This window comes from Polistes dominula, unplaced genomic scaffold (genome assembly GCF_049000335.1).
Source record: "Polistes dominula isolate Pdom_NZ unplaced genomic scaffold, Pdom_raw_medaka contig_24, whole genome shotgun sequence".
NCBI lineage: Eukaryota > Metazoa > Arthropoda > Insecta > Hymenoptera > Vespidae > Polistes > Polistes dominula.
Genome location: NW_028301150.1, coordinates 6,856,012 through 6,874,427, shown reverse-complemented (window position 1 = coordinate 6,874,427; position 18,416 = coordinate 6,856,012). Strand labels below are relative to the sequence as shown.

At 27.8% G+C, this 18,416-nt stretch overlaps 4 protein-coding genes across 10 annotated transcripts in view; 2 read left to right on the top strand and 2 right to left on the bottom strand.

The window, feature by feature from the left end:
• LOC107066521 (elongation factor-like GTPase 1) overlaps nucleotides 1–8,800 on the top strand; it is a 71,217-nt gene extending 62,417 nt beyond the window's left edge. The window contains exons 4-5 of the mRNA XM_015321201.2: nucleotides 1,927–2,114; nucleotides 7,546–8,800. Of these exons, the coding sequence (XP_015176687.1) occupies nucleotides 1,927–2,114; nucleotides 7,546–7,734 (377 nt within the window). The 3' untranslated portion in view covers nucleotides 7,735–8,800. The remainder of the gene's footprint in view (nucleotides 1–1,926; nucleotides 2,115–7,545) is intronic.
• LOC107066523 (uncharacterized) lies at nucleotides 8,080–10,521 on the bottom strand. Its single transcript, XM_015321203.2, has 2 exons — nucleotides 10,325–10,521; nucleotides 8,080–10,228 (listed from the first exon to the last, which is right to left on the bottom strand). The coding sequence occupies exons 1-2, from the start codon at nucleotides 10,349–10,351 to the stop codon at nucleotides 8,798–8,800; spliced, it is 1,458 nt and encodes a 485-aa protein (XP_015176689.1). The 5' UTR covers nucleotides 10,352–10,521; the 3' UTR covers nucleotides 8,080–8,797.
• Nucleotides 10,522–10,901: 380 nt separating this feature from the next.
• ClpX (Caseinolytic protease chaperone subunit) lies at nucleotides 10,902–14,610 on the top strand. 7 transcript variants are annotated; one of them, XM_015321208.2, is made up of 7 exons: nucleotides 10,902–11,120; nucleotides 11,803–11,953; nucleotides 12,029–12,235; nucleotides 12,331–12,482; nucleotides 12,567–12,741; nucleotides 12,878–13,779; nucleotides 13,854–14,610. In XM_015321208.2, the coding sequence occupies exons 2-7, from the start codon at nucleotides 11,884–11,886 to the stop codon at nucleotides 14,106–14,108; spliced, it is 1,761 nt and encodes a 586-aa protein (XP_015176694.1). In that variant the 5' UTR covers nucleotides 10,902–11,120; nucleotides 11,803–11,883; the 3' UTR covers nucleotides 14,109–14,610. The 7 variants fall into 7 exon arrangements, with proteins under 7 accessions (XP_015176694.1, XP_089033708.1, XP_015176692.1 ...); XM_089177582.1 differs by having other exon boundaries at nucleotides 10,903–11,120; nucleotides 12,567–12,753; nucleotides 12,914–13,779; XM_015321206.2 differs by having other exon boundaries at nucleotides 10,906–11,198; nucleotides 12,567–12,753.
• Nucleotides 14,611–15,561: 951 nt separating this feature from the next.
• LOC107066526 (Solute carrier family 25 member 46a) lies at nucleotides 15,562–18,088 on the bottom strand. Its single transcript, XM_015321210.2, has 5 exons — nucleotides 17,444–18,088; nucleotides 17,060–17,342; nucleotides 16,854–16,910; nucleotides 16,486–16,762; nucleotides 15,562–16,407 (listed from the first exon to the last, which is right to left on the bottom strand). Exons 1-5 carry the CDS (start codon nucleotides 17,607–17,609, stop codon nucleotides 15,988–15,990), a joined length of 1,203 nt encoding a protein of 400 aa, XP_015176696.1. The 5' UTR covers nucleotides 17,610–18,088; the 3' UTR covers nucleotides 15,562–15,987.
• Nucleotides 18,089–18,416: the final 328 nt, after the last annotated feature.

Below are 18,416 nucleotides of genomic sequence, written 5' to 3'. Positions count from 1 at the left end.
TTCATTATTTATTTTAAATAAATCGGATATTATAATCAGTCGAATTTTATATCATTTTAAATTAATTATTTTCACGTTATCTTTTTTTAATTTTATACCAATTCTAAATGTTTTAATTTATATATATATATATGTTTAATTTCTAATATATTATTTATTAATTAACATTAAACGTACCATGATTGGTCAAATGATCACGTTTTTTAATTTGTAAAGATGTAAATTTTAGGTACATATATAATATTATATTAGAGAAGTACTATATAGTATAATTATACTATATTATAATATAATATGTATGTATATTATTATCTAAGGGTAATTTGTGTGTGTGTGTGTGTGTGTGTGTATAAAAATTTCGGTAAAAAAGCATAAAATATATATTATTTATTTCTAAATAAAATAAGGTATACTTATTTACTGTTCAATTGGCTAAAATTTCATTCTATATGAAAACATATGTTTATTTCTTTTAAAGCAGTCATTTGATCGCTTACAGTAGGAATAAGTATATATTAAATCTCGTTACGTTTAGTGTTAATTTTATATATTTCAAATGAATTTAATTTAAAAAATATGAAAAAAAAAAAATAAAAATAGAACATAAAAGTTAATTATAGAACAACTAAAATCTATTTAAAAAATAATTATAATATTCAGATAAAATGAAAACGATTGTTATACGATAGGTGTAAACCGGATAACGAATAATACCTTTTGTGATAATTAATAAAAGATTGTAATATAAATGTTAATACATATAATTTTACGATCCTGTTATATGTATATATATTTTCGAACTTTTAATAATAATTCTCGTGTAACTATTATTTCTTATTTATCGATAATTTTTCTTTCCAATTTTTAATTTCATCTATTATTTACGAAAACAACGTAATCATACATATATACATATATAACAAAATCTCGTATTATTATAATTAACGAATTATTGTAATTCTATACAATGTGTAACTCGCGATGTAATATACCTAATATAACCGAAGCCAAGAAATCATCATCGGTTATTCGCATCACAGATTATGTCGAGCGTGTGTCGGTAGTAAAAGAGAGAAAAAGAAAGAGAAAGAAAAAGACAGAGGGAGAGAGAGAGAAAAAAAGAGGGAAGGGGACAACAGGCGGGAGAGGGGAGGGCAGAGAGAAAGAGAAAAGGTAGCAGGTATATACTATATATATATCGAATAAATAATGTATGAGAATGTTTCTCAGTTGTGTTGTTTTCCACGCGAACGTTTGCAACGATTCTACGTGCCTCGAATCATTATTTCTATCGATTCCTCGTCGTCATCTTATTTCGTTATCAAGATGAAAACGATTTTTATCTATACTTCATCGTTTAACGATAAATATATACTTACACCCCTTTCCACTACCCCTATTGTATTTATTACGATAAACCTTTATTTATTATTTTAAACTTAGAAAATTTGTTCTTTTCTCGAGTATTTATAAAAATAACCTAGGATTAATTAAATAATAATATTAAATATTAATTTAATAATATTATAATATTATTTATTAATTAAAAAAATAATATTGAATATATATTAAATAAAATAAAATAATATTAAATATTAATTAAAAAATAATATTGAATATTACTTAAATAAAATTATGATAATAATATTAAATATTAATAATTTAATTGATTTTTATTCCGATTATTATTATTATTATTATTATTATTATTATTATTATTATTATTATTATTATTATTATTATTATTATTGTTATTGTTATTGTTATTGTTATTATGTACGATACATTCAATATGGAAAATCAAAATTGGAATAATACTTTACTAAATTGCAACAAGAAAAAATTAACTTATAGTATTGATTTGTAAGTTTAGACAATTTTATAGTAATTGTTTTCTTATGTTTTGTTTTTTTTTTCTTTTTCCAGGCAAATTGTACGCAGCATTTGGAAAAAGACAAGGTCGTATTATTTCCGCTGAAAATACTTTGGGTTTCGGTGGACAATTTCGTGTTCTTGCTTCGTTACCGGTTCCTGAAAGCTTTCAACTTGCGAGAGAACTAAGAACACAAACGTCCGGATTGGCGAGTCCTCAGCTGGTTTTTAGCCATTGGGAGGTAAGATGACCACTATAAACCTAGTAAAAAGATAGTAATAGGAAGATCAGATCTGCCTAACCAAAGATATATATATATATCTTATATTTTTTAGAGACAAAAATCAGTACACATGAAAGTTTGATGATGAATATCTTTTAAACGCTTAATTTAATCGCCAAAACATAAGACACCATTTTTATAGAGCAGTAAATATCCTACAAAAATTTGTATTGTGCACTTTTTAATAGTCATTTATTGTCGAGTTATAAAATTCATAAACAAAAATAAAATTTGTCTAAAAATCATCAAATTTAAATCTTCAATATCATTCAAATGGTGAGATTTATGGAAAAAATATACGATACCTTTTTTGTAGAGCATTAAATTTCCTACAAAATTCGTCTAGAATATTTTTCTGTGCAATCAATAAATAATGAGGTATGAATTTTAATCTATTGGACTGAAAAAAAAATAACAAACTGCGATGCGGAGGATCTTCCTATTAAAATTAAAAACTCATATTTGGTGAGAATTGTTTTAAGGTGTCTAGGAACCCATTTTTCCGTGGCACTTAAAAAAAAAAAAAAGTCATTTTTTTGACCTACCCTAATATATATATATATAAACCCATCTAACAAGGCGATTAATAGTTTGATAAATATTAATCGATTGATAGAATAAAATTACGAAATAGGAAAATGAAAATATTAATTTCAAATAAGTCCCTAATAAAAATAACGGCATAACGGCAGCCCTCCAATCCTAAATCTAAAGTATCAAGAAGTCAATATTCTCCTTTGTTTTAACCCCTTTTTATTTACCAGGTGGGATAGGTAACAAAGAAAACACTCGAGTATCTCGTATCATATATACATATTCGAGAGACTAAATTTCGTTTAGAGATATATTTTCTTTTTCTTTCTTTCAGTCATAAATACTTCAAAAGTAGTATGATAAATGAAATTTCTCTGCGTGTATTATGTAATGATCTAACCACGAAGATATACAAATGGGGAAAGGGAATCGGGGAAGGGGAAAATATAGTCCTCGTTAATCTCTTAAGAATTGCTTACAGAAAAGATTTCTGTTATTTGATAAAATCTAAGAATAAGATGAAAAGATGATAGAAAAATGAAGGGAAAAAATGAAAAAGGAAAAAGGAAAAAGGAAAAAAGAAAAAGGAAAGGAAAGAAAAGGAAAAGCAGTAAGGTTAGTTCGAACGAAGTTGAAAAGTATTAAAGGGGCCCTTGATTATGAAAGTAGGAAGAAGAGGATAAGGAACGAAAGAGAAGAGAAGAGAAGGGGAGAGGAGGGTGTCAGAATCTTTTTTTCCGTCTTATGGTTGAAATTTTTCGGTATAACTTTCAAACCCCTGGCGTGCTATTATTCCTTGTACAATGAGGACGATCGACCGGTGACGGGATGACAATGAAGAAAGAAGGACTATACTTCGCAGAAGAACCACCACCAACCACCACCACCACCACCATCACCATCACCATCACCATCACCATCATCATTACCACCAGCCCTTTACGATGGGACATATAAAACTTTTGATAGTTGATAGGACAGAGTTTTTATGGTGGGAGGGAGGTGAAGAGGGAAGAGGCCCCCCTCGAAGATTTCTTAGCTCGCTTATCTTCTTGAAAATGTCTTCTTCCTACAAAAGAAGTCAAGTTCTCACCCCACCCTCTAACAACAACAACAATACACCGACAAACCAAGCACATCATCGTAGTTATTTCAAAATTCAAACTTTTATTTATAGAGCATGCAAAGTATGGTTTTTTTTTTTTCCAAGAAAATGCTATTATTATATCGTTGACCATAGGTAAATCTTTTGACGCCGTTTCGTGGACTCTGAAAAAGAAACACTTCTTCTCTTTTTTATTCTTACTTCGTTTTACACGATATATACACATTCTTGGTTATAAATTTTATATAATTTATAGTTTCTATTATTTCTGACTTCTCATTTTGTTTCTTTTTATTATAACGTTTGGTACATCTCTATTTTATTATTTGTCTTTTTTTTCGAGAAAAATTTCCTCCTTTTTATTTTTAACATTCCCCCCTTCCCTTCGTTTCTTACGAGCGCGCGTATTTTGCAACTATTTTTTATTTATTTTTTTTTATTTTCCCGATTAATAAATAGATATTCTTTTTGTCACGAATAGAATATTTCAATTGGAATTAATAAAGATATTATTATATAATATTATTACGATGAATCAAAATTTCGTAAATTTATTTTCTTATAAATTGTATTATATAAACTACATAACGAATTGTTTTTGCAAAATTTACTTTAATAATATTACTTTCAAAAAAAAAAGCACGAACTTTTCTGATTAACGCTAATAATAATAATTAAAAAATAGTAAATTTAAATTTAACAGATCTAACGCATTAACTTTTTATACTAAAGATTAATTTGAATATATATGCAGTTCTATGAAAAAACTTTTAATAACGTTTAAATGAAGATAAAAATCTTGTAAACGATAAGATTTATATTCTACTACGACGACTTTAACACTAGATATACCACTATTTTCTATTCTACCTATTTCTACCACACTAGTCAAAATGACTGGTGTATAAAAAAAAATGCTCTTTGAGGCTTCCAGTCTTTATTTACTCTTAAAAAATAACAAAAAATGTTTAACAATAATAATTTTTATAGATAAATGGATTTATAGACATTTTTAAATAACAAAACGCTTAATTATTTATAGAAATCAAATGTTACATGAAGTAAAAATTTTGAATTAAAATGGCCCGACCAGTCAAAATGACTGGTCTAGTATATCTAGTGTTAAAACAAAAAAATCCATGCTAATGACGCGTTGAACAAAAAACAAGAAAAAAAAACAAGTACAATTTTTTGTCTTTAAAAAATTTAATTGAATTGGAAATATAAATAAAGGGGAAAAAATAATTTCTCTTCCACGGTAGAATAGATAGATAGATAGATAGATGATTTTTGACACCGAGTGTCAAGAACGAACAAAAAAAGAAATAGAAATAGGGTGGGATAGGACGAAGAGAGGACAACACGCAAGTTAGTTCAGCGTAGTTCGGAAAGAGTTAAAAAAAGAAAAAGAACAGGTGGGAGGAGGAGGAGGGGTCTGGAGGAGGGAAAAAAAGGTGCGCGATTAAATCGGTGAAATTAGTACTTCCGTTCGGAAATTGAAGAAATAATGACGATAGTTAGAACCGGAAATCGTATATACAGGACGCGCTGCTGTTGGTGCTCCTCTTTCTCTCTTTCTATCTCTATCTCTCCACCATTATCATCTTTTGCTCGACTACCGCGAAGAACCGCTGCTGGTAAACAACCGAACGATGAGGAGGAGAGGGGGAGGTAGAGGATGGTCATTTCTTTTTCTACGGACTCCCTGCTGCTGCTGCTGCTGCTGTGCTGGGTAGGAGAAGGAAACTATCCCTACCATCATCATCATCTTTCTTCACCAGACACTTTTCTTAAACTAGTCGAAACGAAACGAAACGAAAGAATGAACTAATTATAAGGATAAAAAAAAAGAAACCATTTAAATTCGAACACTATGAACCTAACGAGAAAGATTGAGAGAGAAAAAGGAACAACGGAAAAAAAAATATATATACATAAAGATAGAAAAGTATGAAAAATATAAAAGTATTTTTGATCGTCTCTTTAAAATAAAATCGAATAAAAAAAAATCCTTTTTGACCCTCGGCACCCCCCTCCCCGTGCCTCAGTTGTTACCATTTTGCATATAAAAAGAAGAAGAAGAAGGGATCGTGAAGTATAAAAGATTATATTTTAGAGTATTTTTCATCGTTCTATATAAATTTTTTCTAAGTAAATTTGGAATTAAAAAGTACCCCTACCCCTCACTACTTCTTCAGTTGTTATTATTTTACATAGAAGATGAGAATCGTGTTGTAGGATTTTATTAAAATTCAGATGTAACGGAGGGGAGATAGGGGAAGGGTGAGAAAGGGTTTGGTATACACGTTGTTGTTAACTTGTAACGCGAGAAATCAATCAAAAGTATCGTTTCGCAGGAAAACTGAGATGACTATATAGACTTTATATATGTACTGTATATTAATGGTGGATACACTAAGAAAGGGGAGAAGGAAAATAAATGATGGGATGGTTTAACAACGTCGCCGCAGTGCTGCAGTGGTATTTGGTTTGCTGGTTGTTGAACATAATATTCCGAAAACCTACGAAAACAAATCTGGGCTTGAAACAAAAAGTTCTATCTACCATATGTTGTGTTGTGTTGGGTGACGCGAACATGTCGTCCGTCTTTTACCATCTTTCTTCGTTGTGGTGGTTTGTTGTGTTATAAAGAGGGAAAACTATAGTCCCTTCTTGCGGACTCCCTCGAACTCGATTCCACGGGCTATAGATTATCCTTCTCGTTTGCTTCGGTCCGCACCAGGTGTCCGCATCTTATAAATTTCAATACGAATAAAAGAGAAAGAGAAAGAAAGAAAGAAAGAAAGAAAGAGAGAAAGAGAGAAAGAGAGAGAGAAATGTATATATATATATATGGTAAGTAAAAAAGAGAGGAGGAAGGGATGGGATGGAAGGAAGGAAAGAAACGAAGAAAGGAAAAAAGAAAAAAAGAAGAAAAAAGAAAAGAAAGAGAAACGACGAACAACGTATCCGTAAAAAGTGAAATAAAAAAAAAAGAGAAAATATGTAAAAAAGAACTCTAAGGGTGCAAAAAGGAACAAAAGAAAAAAGAGAACAAAATATAAAATCACCTGCACCGATTTTCATCCGTAGGTTTTCTTTTCTGCGAAATAAGAAGAAGAAGAAGAAGAATATGAAGAAGAAAAAATAGGAGGCACAAAAATATAACAATCGTATCTCTTATTTTTTCTACTAATCTCTGACACATTGTATTATTAATAATAATAAGGAATAATAGTAATAATCAAAATTGTCTTGTGAATGCATGAAGCGTTGTGTTGTGAAATAATACGTCCCACGGATATATCTTTTCGTTCCTCCTCGGGTCTTCCTCCTCTTCCTGGTGCGTCTTCGTATATAACCGAAGGATAGGTATACCCTGTGACGGAATTTCTTAACGTCCGGTTAACAGCTAGGATGGAATGACATTTTTTTTCTTTTTTTACCTCCTTTTCTTTCTTTCTTACCTTTTAGGGTCTTCTTCTTCTTCTTCTTCTTCTTCTTCTTATAAAACGAGAACCGATGAAGTGTTTCCAGAAATTAAATCGACTTATTCAAAATGGCCTCAAATAATAAGAAATAAATCTATGTTAATAATTGAAATTATTTCCTCCTCATTATTTCTTTTTCTTTTTGTAGGGTCTTCTTTTCTTGGTAAACGTTAACCATTAGAATTTATCTAAACATTAGTAATACATATTTGATTGTTTTTTTTTTAATCTAGTTTTTACTTTTTTATTTATGTTCCAGGTAATCGAACAAGATCCATTTTGGGTACCATCCACGGAAGAAGAATACCTTCATTATGGCGAAAAAGCAGACAGTGAAAATCGTGCGAAAAAATACATTGACGCAGTAAGACGTCGAAAAGGTCTTCCCGTTGATTCTCAACTAGTTACTCATGGAGAAAAACAACGAACTTTGTCCAAGAAGAAATAAGAAGAATGTTTAAATAGATTTATCTATCCTCTCCATTACAAAGTCGGTTAGATTAGAAAATTATTGTACTATAATTTTTTTTAATATTGTAAGTTTTGTAAAAAAAAAAAAAAATTAGTTATATATCTATATTAGGTCATTCCGAAAATTTCTTGCTAAGATAAGTTGCATAATATTGTATGCGTAATATTTTGTATGTTATTTTACTAATAAATTAAAATTAAAAAAAAAAAAAGAAAGAAACTTTTGGGACGACCTAATATATATACATCTTTATCGTTTTTATTAGTTGTAATTCATTATTTTCTAAATGTTTTTAAATGACATCATGAAATTAAGACAATCTTAAGTGTATCTTCGTTTATTTACATTTTATTTTATATTTTCGACATTTACATAAACTTACATAATTCGACATTTACATAAAAGTTTAATCATTTTTTTTACCTAGATATAATTAGAATTTATTTCTTTGATAATAAGAATGTATCAATTGTGTGTATATATGTATATATGATGTATATATATGTATATACATGTTAACATATAATGAAAGCTCAGTGTGAACTACTCGACTAGTAACATTTATTTGTATTTAGTATTACTAGTAACTGAATGTATTAGTTTAACCTATAGCATATTTTAAAAAAAATTACAAAAAATGAACAACGTCTCATCCATTTATTTCTTCTTCTTGAAATAAATAAATTAATCATGGAATACAATTATGTGTACGAAAATTGTTCTTAAGCGAAGAAATAAATGATGTTGAACCGTCCTAACGAACATAATCGCTTTCCGACGTAGAAAATCACTGATCAAAGCGAAGTAAGTGATGAGCTTATAAAATTATTCATTTCCCGTCACGTCTAGTTGTTCTATGTCCGTAATCTTTTCATTTGTTGTAAGTGATAATATTGTACAAAGAGTATTATATTCATTTAAATTTCTCTTTTAAATTCCCACACTAAAAAGAAATCATCTCTTTGTATCTCATATAAGAATAAGAATTAATTTATGTACACAACGTCTGTTCAAATTTCAATTATAAATTACATACAAATTATTCGTCATCGAAAACAATTTTTTTCCCTTGGAAACCTTGCTTTAAAATTTCTTGTTGTTTTTTCTTTGCCGCCCAAGACGGATGTAAATTTTCATTTTCATTTTCATTGGAATTTTTATTCACGATGACATTTTTATTATGACTTTTTGTATCTCTGAATGATGAACCATTATTATTAGTTTGCTTTTTAAATAAACTTTTGTCCCTATTAAAATTATTGTCATTGTATCGATTTTCTTCCTGTCTTCTCTTTCTTCTTCTTATATCTTCAGAAGATTTTACATCATTACTGAAAAATCTATCGTTAGCGAATGTTCTTTTATTATTATACTGTTTAGATTTGTTGTTTTTATAAAAGTTATCATCTTTTTCCAATGACGAATAATTATCATCATTCGTTTTCAATGGTGCCAAACTAAGATACTCATTTCCATCCCCGCTAACGAAAAATGGATCAACTATCTTCTCAGATTCTAACTTATTCTTAGAAATTTTCTTATCATTTACCTTCAAAGAATTGTTTTCTTCCGAATTTGGTTCCTGTAGAATATCTACAAACCTTTTAACTGTTGCCTCTTTACTAATAACTTTAACTGTATCTTTTTTCTTATCTATCTTAGATATTTCTTCTTTTATTCGTGCTTTTTTGACATTCTTGTTATCGTTATTATCGTATTCTTTTATAGATTCAGTTATTTCCTTTCTATCCCTTTTCAAATGTTTATTACTACTATCTTTTTGTTCGATTTGTTCAGAAATCGTGGGTTCTATTTTGAGAATACTTTCTGCTTCTGAATGTTGTTCTCTTTCAAAAAGATTATTACCTCCGGTTTCTGTTTCTGACAGAACATTATTATCTTCCTTTTCTGATTTTACACTTTTATCATCCGTTTCTGATTTTACACTCTTATCATCCATTTCTGTTTCTACATCACTATCTTGGTTGTCAGAATTTAATCCATTTTCTACAAAACTTTCAGCGACTTTGCTACTATTAAACGTTTCTCTTTTTACTGTTATTTCCTTCTCATCTTGTTTTTCAAATTTATCATTTTTCTTCGCAGATTTATTTTTTCCAGGTTGTAAATGTTCCTCATAATCGGGATACTTCTCGCGAAATTGAGTTATGGCATTTTTTAACAACTTGTGTTCCGTTATTCTAGCCATTATACGAGTATTTACTTTAGATTTTTTACTTTGTAAAATTTCTTGTAAACTCTTTTTATTATTAATGCCAAATTTGGTAATATTATCATTTTTCAACTTTTTCAAAAAGTGTATCTCGTTAATCAATTTGTCAGCTTTCTTTTTGTTTTTTTCTAGTTGTTTCTCAGTCCCTTTTTTTCCACGTAATGTTTTGGCTTCTCTATTCAATTTATGAATTACACATACCCTGGCCTGCTTTACTAATTTTCGCATTCGAACAATCTGTGATAAACATATAAACACGTGTTTTTGTAAAAGTTCAACAAACTTTCATAACCTCTAAATTATTTCTTATATGAATAAGTTATTATAACTTACCTCGTCATTAATTTCGATTTTTCCCATCGTGTAACTTTTTTTTCTTCTTAAATTGTATATATATATATATATATATAATATTTAATATTAAATAATTTAATACTTTTATTTATAAATGAAATAGAAGACTTATAAACTCATTATAAATGTTAAGAAAAAATGCAAAATAAGAATGCATGTTAGCGCCTCTGACGGTACATAATCTAAACTAAAAATTTACTGTTGTCGATAAAAATACTGATAATCGCAAATAATATCGAATTTAATATCATTATTTATCCGCTAGATGGAATTAATTTAAATTATCAAATTAAAAGGAATCTGCCATCAAAGTTTCAATTTAACAAATTTTCTTGATTAAATAATAAACAAACAGTAAAGTTTTAATAAAATATTCAAAGAAAAAATTAAATGATGAAATTACTTGTAATTTTGCATCATCACATATGATATCTTACAACACGCATATAGGTAAAATATATTTAATTCTTATTAAAAAAAATAGAATATATTGTTAAATAAACAATACAGTAAAACTGATCGATATAGATATATTTTTTAGATAATATAGACACCTGATGATAATTAACAAGGAAAGTACGTAAAGTTAAAAGAAAATAATTAATTTAGCTCGTGCATTTTATTTAAACGTGCACATTAATTACATATAAAGTTGTTCAGTAGATAGCGCGTTGGTCAACGATCATACGTATACATTCATATATGTTTACAAAACTAGAAACGTTGGTAAAAAATATCATCGCAACATCTTGCACTGTTTTCGTTCAAGATAGAGGTAAATTATGTAATGTATTAAGTTTAACAAAGAAATTTGCAAACAAGCATCATTAGGAATGCAGTTGGATGATTTGCGGTACTATCTTTGACCTTGAACTGTATTTCTTTTCCTTCTCATAAGACATTAGCCTGTTTTGTCCTGCGTGCATGATGTGTCAGATATTTGTATGATTTTATTTTTGAAACAAATTTACCTTTATTATTGATCGTTCATCGATAGATTCGATTATTTGCAATGACATTTGTCAAATCGTTCGAAATATTTTTAAATTGTTTTTTAATCCGATGAAAGTTATATTATCATCTATAAACATATTTATATACGTGCGAAGATCTATAAGATTAGTAGCTGCTCTATTATCTGTTGACGTGTAATTCGTGCAGTGTATTATTTTTGTTTCTGTCATCTAATGTTATATATTGTCATTTACGCAGTTCACTTTTTCAAATATTAATTCTTCGCCATTAGATCTCTTTTTGTAAGATAATTAATAATATTATTACGATGTTAATTTACTTAGCGCATATATGTAGGTTATTAGTTAAATCAAAATAATATCTTCTCTAGAAAGATCTATCCTGTCGATTAAAAATAAAGGCAATTAATAACTGTATAATTTGTATTTTCATTAATATTGATCATTTAAATATTATAATACATAAGGTTCTTATATTTGTAGATCTCAATTTATACAGCAGTTAACACTGTATAATACATATTTTATTTTGGAGATATAAAATTGTAAGTAGTGATTGCTATAATGAGTTGTGTAAGATGTTGTTTGATCAGTGCTGGACGTCTAGCATCTTCCAATCATGTCAGCAGCCACTGTGAGTATAAATTTTAATAATATGTATATATCAATATTTAATAACATTTAACTATTAAATTTGATGGTTGTTTAGTTCACAAAATTGTCAGAGTCGTTGCTACTCGATCACTTACAACAAGTACAAACTTAGCTAAGGCTCCAACTGAATCAGTACCACCTAGTAAAAGTGGTGGTAGTACAACATCCGGAGCATCAGGATCTGGTGGAGATAATGGTAAAAAAGATTCTCTTATTTGCCCAAAGTGCGGAGACCCTTGTACGCATGTTGAAACTTTTGTATGTAAGTATAAATTCTTTTTTATCTTTATTTTATTTCTTTTGATTTTTAAAAATAATCAATAATATTAACACACAAATTTTTACTTTCTTTAATAGCATCAACGAGATTTGTGAAGTGCGAAAAATGTCATCACTTTTTTGTAGTACTGTCCGAAGTAGATTCGAAAAGAAGTTTGAAAGATACGTTGAGACCTGACATGGATTCCAAACATGGATTTTATAGAAAACCACCTCCACCTCCTAAAAAAGTGATACAATATCTCTTAATAAAATTAAATATTATTATTAATTATATAGTACTATATAATAATACTATTAATGAATAATTTCAGATCTTTGAATATCTGAATAAGCATGTTATTGGTCAAGAATTTGCTAAAAAGGTACTCAGTGTTGCTGTATATAATCATTATAAACGGATATATAACAATTTACCAGCACAGAGTGTTCAACCTAATACTGGTTCAGTTGGTTCGCAAGAAATGAATCATCCGTTTACTCATAGAGGTCTTAAACCACGTAAATAATATTTCTTATAATTATTTATTATTGTTCTAATTTAGAAAGTATTTTTATTTGTAATGTAAGAAATTGTGGGACAAATATTTAAAAGCTTTTTCTTTTCTTTTACTTTTTTTTTTAGATTTATTGCACATATCTAACGTTGGAAATTCATTAGGAGTCGGATATCAAAATATTTCTGGTAGTAATGATCAACAAAAAGGATCGAATCAGTCTTCACCTGGATCGGACATTTTAGACAGTCAACAACATCAATTGAAGTTAGAAAAAAGTAATATTCTATTGTTTGGACCAACTGGTTCGGGAAAAACTTTGTTAGCGCAAACAATAGCTCAATGTTTGGATGTACCCTTTGCAATTTGTGATTGTACTACACTGACACAAGCAGGATACGTCGGAGAAGATATAGAGAGTGTTATAGCTAAACTTTTGCAAGATGCCAATTATATAGTGGAAAGAGCGCAAATGGGTATTGTATTTTTAGATGAAGTTGATAAAATAGGTGCTGTTCCTGGTATACATCAATTACGAGACGTCGGAGGTGAAGGTGTACAGCAAGGAATGTTAAAAATGTTAGAAGGTACTATTGTCAATGTACCTGAAAGAAACAGTTCTAGAAAGCTTAGGGGCGATACGTTGCAAGTGGATACAACAAATATACTTTTCGTTGCATCTGGTGCTTACAACGGTTTAGACAGACTTATCGCCCGACGAAAGACTGAAAAATATTTGGGCTTTGGCGCGACGCCTCCATCTAAAAGTCCAGGAAGAAGAGCTGCCAGTCTTGCGGATGTAGCCAATATGTCAACATCTGCGGCAACAGACAACGAAGAAAAAGATTTGTTATTGCAGCAAGTAGAAGCGCGAGATTTAATAGACTTTGGTATGATTCCTGAATTTGTGGGAAGATTTCCAGTACTTGTACCTTTCCACACTTTAAACAGAGATATGTTAGTTCAAATTCTCACCGAACCGAAAAATGCTATGGTTCCTCAATACCAGATGTTATTTTCTATGGATAAGGTACATATAAATATCTCTGATGTAATTATATACATATTTGAACATAATTTAGTATAAATGAACTCTCATTACAGGTGGAATTAACATTTACAACCGATGCTTTGAGCGCCATAGCAGCATTAGCCATGGAAAAGAAAACAGGTGCAAGAGGTTTACGAGCTATAATGGAATCTCTACTTTTAGAACCTATGTTTGATGTACCAGGAAGCGATGTAATGTCAGTCCATATAACAGAAGCATGTGTACGTGGCCAAGAAAAGGCACAATACATAAGAAGAGGTGAGGCAACGGAAGAGGAATTACAACAAGCGCAACATGTACAAAACTAGCAAATAATTAAAGAACAAGAGACTAGCATATAGCTGTTTTAATGCTATATCAGTACTGTCTCTTGTAAATATTTAAATGATATAAATCCAATATACAAATTTAAATGAAATTTGATGAATCAAATAATTTTCAGATAATAAAAGAACATTACGATTTTTAGATAGAAAATATATAATGTACGAACTTTTAACTGAAAGTAATTACATACATACACAAACACATATACACACAAATAAAAAAGAAAAAAAAGAAGTATTTATATTTTAATTAACTGTAAAATAGTTTCACAAACAAAGAAATAAATCGATAAAATATTTTATGTGATAACTATGTAATTGGAGCTTAATTATATTTAGACACAAATATTCATTAAATTTGATTTTAGATGCAAATAATATTCCAAATACGGAATACTGAGAAATATATTATAACAGATGATGAAGCATTCCATAAACATCGATGTACATATGCATTTTATGAAACATCTTAAATTCTGCCAAATTTATTTATTCTATCTTAGATTAACTTATACATTCATCGCCTGTTATTTTAATGAAATCTAATTAATAAATCAATATTAAGTTATCACATATTTGTTTAGTCATCAATATTTTTTTTGCGAAATTTGGAAACAAGAAAAACATTGTTATTGTATTGAAAAATTAATTAGCGTAAAGATACAACAAAATTAAATACTACTTAAAAAATAATTTTTCAAGTAAAGTACAATATTTCTATAAAAATAAAATATAAAATTTTAACGTATCTGTAATTTTGTTCAAGAAATAATTATTTATATTCTATATATTAACATAGAAATTAATTGTAATATATTGTAAATAGAGTAGGTAGAATTAGTGAACTATAGAAATCTTACGATTGAAATTAACTAACAATGATATAAATAATACTTTTTTTTGTGATTAGATACTACCGTAAATATTAAATAAAACCAACACAAAATATTAATAGATAACCTTTCTATACTATTAATTTTATTTAGTTTTATACTCCTATTAAATGATAATCTAGAAGAACTGCTTTTTAGAATTATCTTATTTTTGTGAAATTATTATTAATAATATTTCTAACAATATTTGGAAATATATTACCCATGTACGTGTGAAATTATATTAATTATTGATGCATTATTATATTATATGAAATTAGAATGGGCTGTGTACAATATAAAAATCTATGAAATGTAAAATATTTATCTATAAAAACGCAATATAAAATTTTATATATAATAATACATATATATATATATATATATATATATATATATATATACACATATTATTATATGTAAAATTTTATAAAGATTGTTATTATAAATAATTTATATTGTATGACCTGGTATTTGTAATAAATTCAATTGAAATATACATTATGTGTTACATTCATTTGAGTGATTTATCGATGGACTACTTAAAAAAAATTACATAAAGATTATAATGTCTATTAAATTTATTCGTTATTTTAAGGAATATTATTCTAGAATATGGCATGCACAAATAAATCGCAATTATTTAAGTAATCAATAAAAATATATCAAACTTTGATATATTATATTTAATTGAAGAAAATGTTTAATATTAATCAATTATTTTAGTTTGTAAATTTTAAACATTATCGATTTTATACCTATAAAATTAAAACCTTAAGAAGTTTAATATAATATATATTTAATTTTTTCTATAATGTTTTGTATATTTAATCACATATTTAATCATATAAGTACCTTATGGTTAAAAAGCACAAAATTTCATTTATATAATAATCATTATAGCACAATCTAGCTAATAAATTAATTACTAAAAATATTTCTTGTATATGTGAAACAATCTATATATATATATATAGAAAAAAAAGTATTCACATTGAATCTCTATGATATAAAATTTCAGACCGTGGAACTTGTTTATATTTAGGCTTGGGTCTCAACTTTGTTACCAGTTCCGTTAAAATCCATTTAGTTGCACGTAATACGAAAACGTATACTCCAAATTGTAATATAAGAGCTCCAAAACCTTTATATAAACCCAGTGGACCCTCGGTGGAAATAATTGTGCGATAACAATCAGTAGCACCGCTGTATCCTGTTAATAATGGAGTAACGCTCTTTCCAGTATCTAAATTATCTATAATAGTGCGTGTTCCTTGAAGATGCAAACGGTGAATAACAGTTTCTAAAGGATAAAATAATACATCTGCTGCGCACATAGAAATTGATATCGATTGTAATTCAATATCTTGAACTAATGTTTCGGATAGTAAATCACGACTATACGCTCCCTACAAAAATACATATATATCAATAAAAAAGAATGTTATATATATACAATATAGAATAAATTTTTCAAGATATTTTACCATGTATTCTTGACGTTGTTTATGTCTTATATGCATGATACGACTTGTAACGCCCCTTACAATAAGAGTAAAGAGATATTTAGTTACTCCGTAGGCTACAGTAGGCGGTAAAAGGGCATAAATGGGTATGAGTCTGCCTTTATTGCTAATTTCAACCAAACGTAAAGCACCATCTCGAAAAACATCTAAAATGCCAGGACTTTCAGATGCTATTTCAGATTGTACCGTTTCCACAAGTGAAGCAGAATAAAATGGAGTTACTATGCCTAGAGATACACTGTTAGATCAGTAATAATCATATTAGTTAAAAATAATATTTGAAAAATATAAAATAATATTTAATAAGTATAAAAAGTAATACTTGTTACCATTTTAGAAGTAGGTGCTGACCAAAAGCTTTCAACGAACTATTGCATGTTACTTCTCTGAAAAAAATGTATACTTTTTAACTTATATTTAATTTATACTTTTTACTTGATCCACTTATAATTATATATTGACTCTTTAATAATATATTCTTAAAGTTGCAAAAAGTAATATAAAATGATTAATTTTATACAGATTATCACCTTACTTTGGCCATGGTGTAACTTTAGAAATCAGGTCTTCGATTGCTAGAGTCATGCCTCTTACTAATAAGACAGAACCGATTCCCTTCCACAAAGTATTTAAACCTTGACTCTGATGTAATCGTACCATTAGAGGAATTAAAGAAAAGGGTACCAAGTGATACTTAGTAGATCCAGGATTGACTTGGCATTGTCGTCTTAGAACGATAAAAGGATGAATTAATAAATTCTCTGTAATTAAACCGACTAAACTGCATCCTAATACTATATATTTCTTTATTGCGACATCTAAAAGGATAAAAAATATATATTAATGTTACGGTCTTACGTAGAATAAGGAAATGTGTATTGAATAAGAAAATAAAAGAAAAAAGGAAAAGAAAACTAACCATCATCATGAGGCGGGCTATCTTCTGTTAAAGGATAAGGAGTTGATATATCCAAAGGATGAATAACATCATGTCCATGATACTTTTTTCGCAAATGATCTTTGTCATCCCGAGCCTCTATCAAACGTCCTCGATAAACCCTTTCGTAATTTTCCAATCCCGCCATTTTTTTGAACGGGTATTGTTAATTTTCTAATGTTTACCTATAATTGTTAATAAGTAATAACACAAAAACACAATGTCGACAGTTGATAGCTAGCGTCGACATTGGTGTCTAATTTTTATAGGTTAGAATATAGTCAAAAGTTCGATACAGTAAGATAATAATTAATTTGACCATTAATTATTATACTAAATCCAAATTAATAATAAGATACATTTTTCTTGGTTATAATGTATACTCTGCTTGCGTTCATTTTCTTCTAAGATATGCGATATATCGATTTCTACGTATAATTGTTTGCAGTTGGCTTTTATTCAATCGATAGATATCTATTATTATTAACAATTATTTGAATACGAAACAGAAAAGACTATTAAGAACTTTTAATAATTACGTATATATTATCACGTTCAAGTACGAATTCATACTAATTCGTTTTATGAATGTATACGTATATTTATCTATATATGAACCTATGTATCTATTTATTCGACATTGAAAAAAAATTACATGATGTGATAAGAAGTATGTAATATAACATATACAATTAATTGAAACTATCAAAGAAATTAATCCTTATCAATAATACATTTTTTTTTATTTTAAATTAAGTGCAATCTTTTTTTCTCAGATCATAATAGATATTTTTTAAAATAAAATTATTTATATAATATCAATAATTATTTTATTAATATAAATTATAATATATATTTATATTATAATTTATTATTATATTATAATATATATATATAATATTTTATAAAATTTTATAAATATTATTATTATAAATATATTAAATATATATAATAT